This window comes from Episyrphus balteatus, chromosome 2 (genome assembly GCF_945859705.1).
Source record: "Episyrphus balteatus chromosome 2, idEpiBalt1.1, whole genome shotgun sequence".
NCBI lineage: Eukaryota > Metazoa > Arthropoda > Insecta > Diptera > Syrphidae > Episyrphus > Episyrphus balteatus.
Genome location: NC_079135.1, coordinates 123,185,995 through 123,198,274, shown reverse-complemented (window position 1 = coordinate 123,198,274; position 12,280 = coordinate 123,185,995). Strand labels below are relative to the sequence as shown.

Genomic DNA, 12,280 nt, shown 5'->3' with positions numbered 1-12,280 from the left:
TTCTATTCATAAAAAAAAAAAAAATAGAAAAGAAAAAAATGTGTTGATATAAAAATAATGTTCATTTTGCAATACAACTTAAAGTTTTAATTTTTTTTTTTTGTTTGTTTGTCCTTTTTTCTATATTTCTTTTTTATTGAATAAGTTTATGGTTGAAAAAAAAAAGAGAATATGGTTAGAAAAAGACATGAAATGTAATATAAAATTACTAATTTCTTTGTACATAAATATAAATATATAAAAATTTATTAAGGACTTGCGGAAACATTTTATAAAAAAAAAACACTTTTTATGTTTCACTTCCACACTGTTTATGATTAATTCATTTAAGAGGAAATAGCTGCAACTATCAATCTATAAGACTATAAGAGCAATACAAGGCACGGGAACAACTTGGAACGGAGTTCATAAAATAAATATATTTGTTGTGCCACAACACTCTCATGATGGGGCAAAGCCTAGTTACTAACAACTGTCAACCATTCTTTAAGTTTAAGCAGAGATGTACTTTTTATTGCAATAGTACTCAATTCCTCGCAAGAGGCAGTACCCATGACATTTTTTAGGTGGTGGAGGCTGGGACTGAAACCCAGACCTCTAGCGTAATAGTCCATTGCACTTTCTATTGTGTCGCGGGTTACTGGAAATAAGTTCACAACAGGGTAATACTGAAATGGAATGTTACAGGGTGGAATCTTGTCAGGTTAAGGTTGTTTGGATTTTACACAAAATAAAAACCGAATAGTTTTACCGAAAACGTCTTTTAAATCACGTGTTTTTAGTAACCAGGGGTCGAACTACGGCATACGTTCGCAAACGTATGGTTGCTATGCGTCCTTATTTGTTTCTATTGATTAAATAGAGAGAGCAATAGTCAAAACGTTATGATCGTAATCGTGTGCCGTAATTCGACCCCAGTTTCTTGAAACTGGAATTTTCAAATTTGAAGTATCCTTTATGTTATTATCAGTCTACTTATGCCGTAATTTTCAAAACGAGCATCACCAAAACGATAATATGTGACGAACTGTATCATTATCGTCTCGTCTTTTATTATGAAATTGCATACTTTTGAGTGCTTAATTAAGTATTAATTGGGTTTATCAAGGTAAACAAATGGTGTGTGCCCAAAATTTGCAGTTGGAATTAACAAAGCCGAATTATTTTTATTTTTGAATATAATACGATGGTGGAAGAGATGAAAATATTTTGAATACAATATTACAATTTTTTTTTCTTAAATTGTTGAACATTTGTACTATTTAGATTTTAGACAATAACAAGTATTTAATTCGACTCAAATTATGATTTTTGAGGTCGCCAATGTAGATCAATTAGCTGATGTGCTGGATGTAGTAAAAGCGTCAGTTCTTTAACTATCACTGGCTATAAACATTTTTGAATTTCTATAAAATTAATGTTAGTCCAAAAATAATGCAAAATTTCTTTCAAATTCAGAATTTATGAATTAAGAAATTATGAATTTGAACGAAATTCTTTTTATTTTGATGATATAAAAATAAATTTATAGTCATTCATAAATTTTATCGCCAATGATAAAAGTTACAGAAGCACAGTTTCTATAAAATTGATAAAAATCAGAAAAGTTTAATTTTGTTTACAAATTAACACAAATAGATACTGTAATGTTTTATTCCGGGTTCACAATAAAACTTATTTAATTTCCACTTATATTTCCGTTCAAATAAGAACACACTTTATTTCAACTCAATTTACTTTTATTATTCGCTCAAACAAACACACTTTTAAATCACTTTATTTACTACTAACAATTCGCAACACTTTATTTCACTTTGTACTGTACTCTTTCACTTTCAAGATTAAACTGTGTCCGGTCGGTGTCTACGCTGCCTTTTATACCGGAATCTCGAGACTCGAGAACGTCCTCGAAGGCTCTCGTCCCTGTCTCTCGAAACTTCCTTTCCAGGAAGGCTTCCAGTCTAGTGGGATATTTTGAGATGTGTTCAGTGTGGGATATTTTGAGATGTGTTCAGTGAGATATGTTCAGTGGGATATTTTTAGATGTGTTCAGTGAGATATTTTTCTTAATTACTAAAGGTCCGTTCACATTTCTACCTTTGCAGTAGTAGGTAGTGTGTTCAGACTTTTATCTTAAAAGTAGTTCAGTAATTCATCGTTACATTGCCCCCCTCTTAGGATTGTTCGTCCCGAACAACTCCATTGCTTCTATCACCATTATAACGATGTAAACGGTCACAATGAACTACCTTTAGTTTGCCTCTTACCCCTCTTTGTATACGGTAAACCACGTCGTTAATTCTGGTTATTACTGTGTAAGGGCCTTCCCAGTTTTGTTGTAGCTTCGGTGATAGTCCCTTTTGTCGGTGGGGATTGTAAAACCACACAAGTTCTCCTTCTTGAAACCCTGTTGCTGTCGCTCGTGCGTCATATCTTGTTTTCATCCTGTCACTAGACGCTTTTATATTTGTCCTTGTCCGTTGGTGAATGTCAGCCAGTGTTCCTTTCAGTTTATCTACGTACTCATCCATTTCATGTGGCTCGTTTGGAACACTTCCAAATTTTATCTCACTTGGCAGACGTATTGTTGAGCCAAATAGGACTTCCGATGGTGTATGTCCAGTAGAACTATGTGTTGCACTTCTATAAGCCATCAAGAATAATGGAATATGTCGGTCCCAGTCTCGTTGATTATCATTGACTACTTTTGACAGGTGTTCCTTAAGTGTCCTGTTAAATCGCTCAACCATCCCATCAGATTGTGGATGAAGCGGTGTTGTTCGCGTCTTCTTGATGCCAAGGAGTGAGCAAACCTCTTGAAAAATCTTAGATTCGAAGTTCCTTCCTTGGTCGGAATGAAGTTCCATGGGTACTCCGAACCTGCTCACCCAATGAAAGACAATCTTATCCACAACTGTTTTGGTTTCCTGGTTTGGAATGGCAAATGCCTCAGGCCATTTGCTGAAGTAGTCCATCACTACAAGGATGTATCGATTTCCGTTGTTGGTTTCGGGAAAAGGACCTGCTACGTCTATTGCAATTCTCTCAAAAGGTGCACCCACATTGTACTGCTGCATCTTGCTTTGGATTTTTCTAGCTGGTCCTTTGCTAGCGGCACAAGTATCACATTTTCGGCACCACTTTTCAACGTCTTCTCTCATACGTAACCAGTAGAATTGCTGTCGTAGCTTTTCCAGCGTCTTGTTGATGCCTAAATGGCCTCCAGAAGTTCCACCGTGCATCTCTCGGAGAACATCATTTACCTTTGACTGAGGTACGACTAGCTGCATTACATAGGATTTACCATCTGCGGATTCCCACTTACGCCTGAGTAGCCCTTCTTGCACATGAAGTGAGTCCCATTGTGCCCAATATGCTTTTAGAGTGGGGCTTCGGTCGGAGATGTCGGCCCATTCTGGTTTCTCTTGATGTTCCTTCCATGCAAGGATGGGTTCGATGTCCGAATCTTCCTGTTGGGCCATTCTGAGTTCTTCATTACTCCAGCCGCAAATGGGATCAGCTCTCGTTCTTCTAACAGCGACAACTTCCTTTTCTTCTAGCCGTGTGCAATGTTTGCAGTCTTGCTTGCACGGGCGTCGAGATAATGCGTCTGCATTTGAATGCAGTTTTCCTCTTCGATGTTGAATCTGACATTGATACGTCTGAAGTATCTCGATCCATCTTGCTACTTGACCCTCTGGATTTTTGAAGTTCAAAAGCCAATTTAGTGCACCATGATCTGTGCGAAGAAGGAACTTCTGTCCATAGATGTACTTATGGAAGTGCTTTGTTGCCAATACTAGAGCTAGAAGTTCCCTTCTGGTCACGCAATAGTTTCTTTCTTGTTTCGAGAGTACCTTGCTGAAATAGGCAACGACCTTTTCTTCTCCGTCATGAACTTGCGATAAAACAGCACCAACTCCAACATTACTTGCATCTGCGTCAATGATGAATTGTTTGCCTGGAGTCGGATAGGCCAGCACAGGAGCTTCACATAACCGCAGCTTCAGTTCCTGAAAGCTTTTCTCACACTCACCTGACCATTTAAAGGGTTTACCCTTCTCCGTAAGTTGGTGCAAGCTTTTGGCGATTCTCGCAAAATCCTTCACAAATCGTCGATAGTACGTTGCCAGACCGAGGAAACTCCGAAGTTGATGCTTGTCCTGAGGGGTTGGCCAGTTCTTCACAGTGTCAACCTTTTCAGGATCAGTCTTCACTCCTTGGGATGAGATGATATGCCCCAAATATTTAACCTCGGTCTTGAAAAGTGCACATTTCTTTGGATTCAACTTAAGATGTGCTTCTCGTAGCCTTTGGAATACAGCCTTTAGGTTTTCACAATGGTCATCAAATGTTTTCCCGTAAACGATGACATCATCCAAATAGACTAGGCAAGATTTCCAGGTTAATCCATTTAAAACGCACTCCATTAAGCGCTCAAAAGTAGCTGGGGCATTGCATAGCCCAAACGGCATGACATTAAACTGCCACAGACCATTTCCTGTGGAGAAAGCCGTCTTCTCCCGATCTTCTGGATGGATTTCCACCTGCCAGTAGCCACTCTTCAAATCCAAAGTCGAAAACCATTGTGCTCCTTCCATTGCATCTAGAGTATCACTGATTCTTGGCAGTGGGTAGCTGTCTTTCTTCGTCACATCATTCAGCCTGCGATAGTCGACACAAAATCGAGTGCTTCCATCCTTCTTTTTGACGAGAACTACCGGTGATGCCCAAGGGCTTTTGGAATTTTCGATTAGCCCGTCTTTCTTCATTGTTGTTATCATTTCTTCAACTTCACCTTGTTTGGCCAAGGGGAGACGTCTTGCTGGTTGACGAATCGGCCTAGCATCTCCTGTATCGATTCGATGCTGCACCAGTTGTGTTCGGCCGTATTGCCCGCTGGGTGAAGAGAAGATATCAGCATACTCATGAAGAAGCCTTCCCGCAACATTAAGCTGATGTTGACTCAGGTTGTCTGAATTGAGAATTTGTTTCTTTAGTTTCTCCGAGTTCATAGTCATCTGTGTATCCACCTCGTTGATCTTAGTTATTGCGGCCACAGATTCACATTGCCCAACAACTTCTCCTTTCTTAAGCTTGATTGGGTACGGTTTGATGTTAAGTATCCGTACAGGTACCATGTTGTTCTTTGGTGCCACAAGAGTCTTCCCGATGATGATGTTTTGGGAACTTTGCTCAACTTCTGGTTCAACCATGAGGTATCGATGGCTTCCAAAGTTCCCCTTTAACTTGGTCCACACAAAAACTTCTGAAGAAGGAGGCAGGCACATGTCTTCTTTGATGACAGTTCTAATTGTTGTCGAGTTTTCGTTGCCATAGACCATTGGAATCTCTACATTTCTGTATTTCAGGACTTGATTACCTATATCCAAAATGATTCCATGCTCCTTCATGAAGTCGATTCCAATGATGCACTCGTCACATATATCTGCCACCAAAAACACATGTGAAAACTCTAGTTCTGCCATACGGATCGTAAGACGAACTTCACCGTACACCCTTGCTGCTTCTCCTGTGGCTGTCTTCAGACGGTAGCTGTTGGTGTTATGTAGCCATGTCATCTTCACCAAGTCTCTTCGTACAATAGAGGCGGTGGCACCGGTGTCAATTGTAGCCACGTGTTGTTTGTTGTTTATGGTCGCCTCCACTGTCAGACTTTTGTTGTCTCGTTTAGTCTGTGAGACTTGAATTGTGGTTCTGGGGCCATCGATACCAGAAACCAGCTTCTGCCCCTCGAAGTTGGTCCTTACTCGTTTCCCGAATGGGAAACAAGATGAGCATGAGTGTTAGTTGTATCGCTTACCTGTTGTTGGGCAATATTCCTGTTTCCACAGTGTTCGCAAGCAGTTCTTCTTGGTGGCAATCTGCACTGCCGCTGGAGATGTCCTGTCTTGTTACAGTTCCAGCATCGAGCAGCTCCGTCTCGCTGGTTTCTTTGGAACGCGAGTTTTTGACAAGAGCATTCCTCCACTGCAACTTCTCTTACCCGATGAACGCCTTGAGAAGCCTGTTCTGCTGCTTCCATAGTCAGTGCAAACGCTAATGCTTCAGGAAGGGAACGTTTTCCAGCTGTTCGAATTGCTCGCTGAAGATTTATATCAGATACAGCACGTACAAAGGCTTCTGTCGCAAACTGATTGATAATGTCGTCTCCTGCTGTCGGATATGCCAGATGAGCCAACCTTTCAATATCTGCTTGAAGTTGTTGCAGAGTTTCTCCTCTTTTCTGGACTCTTGTATTGAGTTGGACGCGGAAGACTTCCTGCATATGGCCATCTCCAAAGCGTTTTTCAATGACCTGGACAAGAGCGTCAAAGTTACCATTCTTTTCTGGTGGTAACGTTTGTAACAACTCAGCAGCAGGACCTCTAAGAGCAAGAGTCAGCGCTATACATTTGTCTTCGTCATCCCAGCCATTTGTTGTTGCAGCTGCCTCAAACTGTTTCTTGTAGATCGACCAAGAACTTTGTCCATCAAAGGTTGGTGGATGCATTTCCTTCTTCTTTAAATACTCACCAGAACTTTCTCGCACCTTAATTTTTCGAACCTTGTCAAGTTCTTCGGTAAAACTTTGCATTTTCACTTCCATTCCTTTCAATTTGTCATCGAATTTTATTTCTACTTTTTCGAGTTTTTCTTCAACTTTCTCGAACTTTTCTTGAGATTGTTTTTCAACACCTTTGATGGAAGCATCAAGAGCAACGAACTTGTTCTCGATAGCATCAAGCTTACCTTCGATGAGGTTTTTCTGTTCATCTAGAAGGTTCTTCTGGGTTTCCAATTTTTCGAGAAGATTCTGTTGTTCACTCTTTTGCTCGGTACGTTGTGCCTCAATTTTTTCGAGAACACTACTCTGTTGTTTTTCTAATTGTTCTCTCTGTTCCTTGCGTTGTGTCTCAATTTGTTCAAGAAGATTTTTCTGTTCATCCTTCTGTTCATTACGTTGTGCTTCAATTTGTTCAAGAAGATTTTTCTCGAACTTAGCAAGGAGAGCAGACATCACGGACGACATATCGGAAGCGGAACCAGTACATACTTGTTCTTCTGGCATTTCAATTTCGAATTGAAATGTGTCCAAATGTTCGTTTATCTGGGTTAAGTGATCCTGCAGACGAATAATGAGGTCATTTTTCGATCCAGCAGTAGGAAGACCTCGCTTAGTTAATTCCGCCTTCAGCTCAGTCAAACTTAACTGATTTAATGTCTTACCCATTTTAACTTTTTAAAACGCGAGCACTTTTACTTATTTCAAAATGTTTTAAACTTTGTTTATTTTTAAAACACACGCGCACTTTTTACTTTATTCGCGAAATTATCTGATTCGCACAAATAAATAAGTTTTATCCCACTTCTGACACCAATGTAATGTTTTATTCCGGGTTCACAATAAAACTTATTTAATTTCCACTTATATTTCCGTTCAAATAAGAACACACTTTATTTCAACTCAATTTACTTTTATTATTCGCTCAAACAAACACACTTTTAAATCACTTTATTTACTACTAACAATTCGCAACACTTTATTTCACTTTGTACTGTACTCTTTCACTTTCAAGATTAAACTGTGTCCGGTCGGTGTCTACGCTGCCTTTTATACCGGAATCTCGAGACTCGAGAACGTCCTCGAAGGCTCTCGTCCCTGTCTCTCGAAACTTCCTTTCCAGGAAGGCTTCCAGTCTAGTGGGATATTTTGAGATGTGTTCAGTGTGGGATATTTTGAGATGTGTTCAGTGAGATATGTTCAGTGGGATATTTTTAGATGTGTTCAGTGAGATATTTTTCTTAATTACTAAAGGTCCGTTCACATTTCTACCTTTGCAGTAGTAGGTAGTGTGTTCAGACTTTTATCTTAAAAGTAGTTCAGTAATTCATCGTTACAATACCTATTTAGCTATAACGAAAAAAGAAACTATAGCTATCATCTGCGACCAAAGTGATTATTGAATTTATGGAAATTAACACCTTAGACGAAACGATATCTTTTGGCGATAATCTAGTTACGGAATGACCCCACAGTGTGAAATTGAAATTTGCTAACTTCCTTTTTTTTTGCGTAATATAGGAAAAGTTTCGACTTAATACAAACAATTCCTTTGCCATCACCTGATGATGTTCATAGACATGAACGAAACGTCGTGACAAAAATATATTTGTTTTCATTGACCTAAAGCCCAGTTTAAAAACATTTATCGACAAAAAGGTCATCACCATCAACATATTATAATGCAAACAACTTTTATTTCAGCTGAATTTTGAATTTTTTGATTAAAAAATAGTTTTTACATCAGTCATCCAGCCATATTGACCTTTTTCCAATTCTTATGAGTTTTCGTTAAAAACATATAAAATCAACAATTGTTGTCATGATCTAATTACATATGTATATCCAGACATTATCTTTAAAAATTTTAAATGTTTATGTTTTATGTTTTTTCCAAACATGCCCTCGAATCATTTCATAAAGCATAGTGCAAGTATTAACAAACCATATACAGTCGACTCCCTCTAAGTCGAACTTTCACGGGACTCGAAAATCGGTTCGAGTTAGAGGGAAATTCGAGTTAGAGGGATTTATTTAATATTTTCTCTTCAAAATTGTTCATTAAAAATGGTGAAAAAGTTCGACTTAGAGGGAAATTCGACTTAGAGGGAGTTGACTGTATATTGAATAAGAGCTTGATTGCTTACACCTTTATACCGTGTACTGAAATAAAATTTATTATAACTCTAGTCTACCGACTTGTACGTATTGCACTACAATAGATTTTCCATCTGGACTAACGTATTTGTTATTGCATAAAATCATAGTATAGCTAATAGTATTTATATTAATTGGTTACTTCGAACGCCAAAAATCTGTTGGTTATCTGTTCCATTAGTTCCCAAGATAATCAATGAAGAAACTTATTCAATTGTGGATGCCTTGTGATGCTAATAGCCAAAAGTGAACGCAAAGAAAATGATTATTTCTATGTTCTCAATTTTTCTACGGTTTCTGCATAAAACTCATCATTTTTAGTTTGGATTCCAAATGATACAATAATGCAAACAAAATTGTTACAATAAGTTAAACAGTTGTATGAGAAATAGAGAATTCTTTTTATAATTTATTCACTCTTTTGAATATTTAAATTCATTAAAGGTCATGAGATAGATAGCAAGAATCTGCGCTATTGTTCCACTAGATTCAATGGAAACCGTCGACTCATGTAATTTATTACTTCAGTTTGGATTTGAAAAATCGTATAGCGATTGCTATAGACAAAAATTACCAATTGATAAGGACTATGCATTGATTAATCAAGGACATTTTTTAGCTTCGAATTTGTTACAGAGAAAAGTTTATTCCTTACATGAATAATAATTAATCTTCCAGTTCAAATTACAAAACTAAAACATATAATCACAAGAAAGTGTTCTACTCCCGTCTAGCTTTTAAATGGTTATATAAAAAATAAGCCCAAGATTTTGTTTTTTTTCGTCGCTTAAATTTTTGGATTATATTTGCGGAAATTTTAACACTTCACAAACAAAATGAATTGGTAGGCTTAATTAAATTAATTGGTAGTAGTAATTGAATCAATTTGAGGATCCTCAAATTTGAAAGTGGGGAATTGTGTCATGTCGACTCCAGCACCACCATCGTATTGTTTGGCTACTCGTTCCAATTCATTTTTCAATTCACGTTCGATTTCGGGAGTGGAGTCAACCAATTTTCCGCCGCTATTTTAATTGGAAATATAAATCAATTAAAAAAGGATTTAGAAGTTAATTCAATTAATATTAACCTGCTCTTGCTTTTGTATTCCTGAATTTTCTCAAGGAACAACTTCTGAATGGGATCTGAAGCTTTGTTCAAAGCAGGGGCAAAGACTCCAAAGTTGCGTGAAGCACAAACTGCGGGACGCACGACTTTAAAAAGAGCGGTGGCAGACATCTAGAAATATTGATAAATTTATATTAAATTATTGTTCAATTAAAATTTTTATAAAAAAAAGTTGCATAACCTTACCATTTTGGCAGAAATTTTCTGGTGAGGACGAATGTGAGCAGACCGAAATGACAGATATAATCAACTGACAGCGACAGGTCGAGTTTACAAAAAGACGTCTTTCTTTCCATATTCCAATATTCATTAACGCACACTAATGCAGGAAACAGGTATTCAACACAGTACATACACTCATAGATTTATGTGTTTTGTGGATTTTCACCACTGTAGTTCTACACTATATAGTGAAAATTATATATATGTGAAAATTTCAACTACATTCTCAATAAAACTGGAAAAGAGGTGAATATTTAGTAAAGGATGTGTTCACAAACATTTAAAGTTTAAATTGACTGATAAACAAGACAGTTTTTCCAACAATGGTTGTACTTTTTTTTGTTGTAATCGTGTGAGAAGAAAAAAAGGAATGAAATTACACGTAATTATAACAACGAAGCAAAATTATTACATATTTGAAAAATCTTCGGATTCTATGCAACACTTTGACCAATAAGATTTTTGCTATCTTCTTCCTTAAGGCTTGGCCACACTGGAGGGTATGCGGTAGCGGTACGGGTAGCGGTGAGGGTACTTGTATGAAAAAAATTCCAAACTGACACATCAACGTTCAGGTGTGGAATTTTTTTAGTACAAATTTTTTTAGTGGCCAAGCCTTTATCATTCAATTGCTTGTTAACTGAACTTTAGTCACCTGAACTTTAGTCACCTGAACTAACGTTCACACGAGTCGACTTACGCCGAAAGTCGGCATTACGGTTTAAGCAAATGGTTAAAAATTTGATTTTATGAGTTTTATATTTAAAGCATTATCATTTTTAAAATACAGAAATGCACAAAAATAAAGAAAAACAGTGCGTGTTCTGTAAAGGCTTGGCCACACCGGAGGGTATGCGGTAGAGGTACGGGTAGAGGTAACGGTACTTGTATGAAAAAAATTCCAAACTGACACATCAACGTTCAGGTGTTGAATTTTTTTAGTACAAATATCGTTACCGCTATACCGCATACCCTCCGGTGTGGCCAAGCCTTAACTCTCACATCTTGGAAATTGGTCGAAAAAATGGATTTCGAAAATTCACAATTCTTGGGTCGAATTATATGACATAGACGATTTGCTTTTTAATCAGTAGAAAAAGAGACATAATAGTCAATACGTTATTCGGTTCATGAGTGAAAATTTTTCTTCCCAAAATACTTTGGTTCGCCGGTTTTTTTAAAACCTATCATTTTCCGGTAAACTAGTTTCTTAATCTTCAACAAAATTTAAGTGAGAAAACAGCTATTGTCTAGACACTAGAGCCATAAACAAAAAATACTTTTTGTTTATGACTAGAGCCTTAATTACATTGTCTACTTTTTGCAAAAGTACCTACAAAAGTAAAAATATTAACGCAAAGTTTTAAAAGATTTTGTAAAATGCTAAAGCCATTTAAAATTTTGCATTATTTTCACACTAGTGCAGTTGGTTTGTAAAAAAAGTATAGAAATTGGATATGAACCATAAACCGAATGGTTGTTTTCCATTGGTAAAAAAAAAAACGAATCTGTCAAAAATATTATTTTAGATCTTTTTAACATCATTTTTTTTCACAGATTTAGCGCTCATAAATGTTTCACCACACAACTGAATAGGGTGATGGTGAATATTCATATAAGCGCTTGAAGAATACCGGTTTAAAATCCAGGGTTCTTTTTGAAATAAGCGTAAGGTAAACGATACTGGAAGATAAAAGATAGCCACGATAAAAGAGAGATTATGAAAAACGAGAAAATCATATGGCCAAACTGAACCGAAAAAAAAAATATTTTTTGTGAGGCTCACATGTATTCTAACGGCAGACGCAACAACATTATGACAGTTTAACTAAACAAAAGTTAACAATAGGCAAATGGTAGTTGTAAAGATTAACGATTATCGTTGAAATAAAACGATTATCGTTATACGAAATCGCATTTGAACGATAAGAAAGTTATTAAGAATGATTTATTGACCAATTTAGAGTTAATAATCGAAAAAGTGGAGAAGATTAAAATCTTGTTTTCCTTTGGCTTTTTTTGAAGGAAGTTATTTCAACGGTAATCGTTTTACAAAATAGGAAATTTAAAAATTATAGTTTCTCTATCCAAACCTAAAATAGGACAAACAAAAAACTAATATCGGTTAAACATTGGCGGGGCTATAATGGATCTTCCTTCATCTTTCATTTAACACTTACTTGTTTCTTTTAAAAAAATGTGTCCATC

General features: G+C 36.7%; 1 protein-coding gene across 1 annotated transcript; it reads right to left on the bottom strand.

Annotated features, from left to right (window-relative positions):
* Window positions 1–9,490: 9,490 nt before the first annotated feature.
* On the bottom strand, window positions 9,491–10,182 carry LOC129911888 (ATP synthase-coupling factor 6, mitochondrial-like). The gene is made up of 3 exons (XM_055989881.1): window positions 10,037–10,182; window positions 9,813–9,961; window positions 9,491–9,747 (listed from the first exon to the last, which is right to left on the bottom strand). Exons 1-3 carry the CDS (start codon window positions 10,037–10,039, stop codon window positions 9,582–9,584), a joined length of 318 nt encoding a protein of 105 aa, XP_055845856.1. The 5' UTR covers window positions 10,040–10,182; the 3' UTR covers window positions 9,491–9,581.
* Window positions 10,183–12,280: the final 2,098 nt, after the last annotated feature.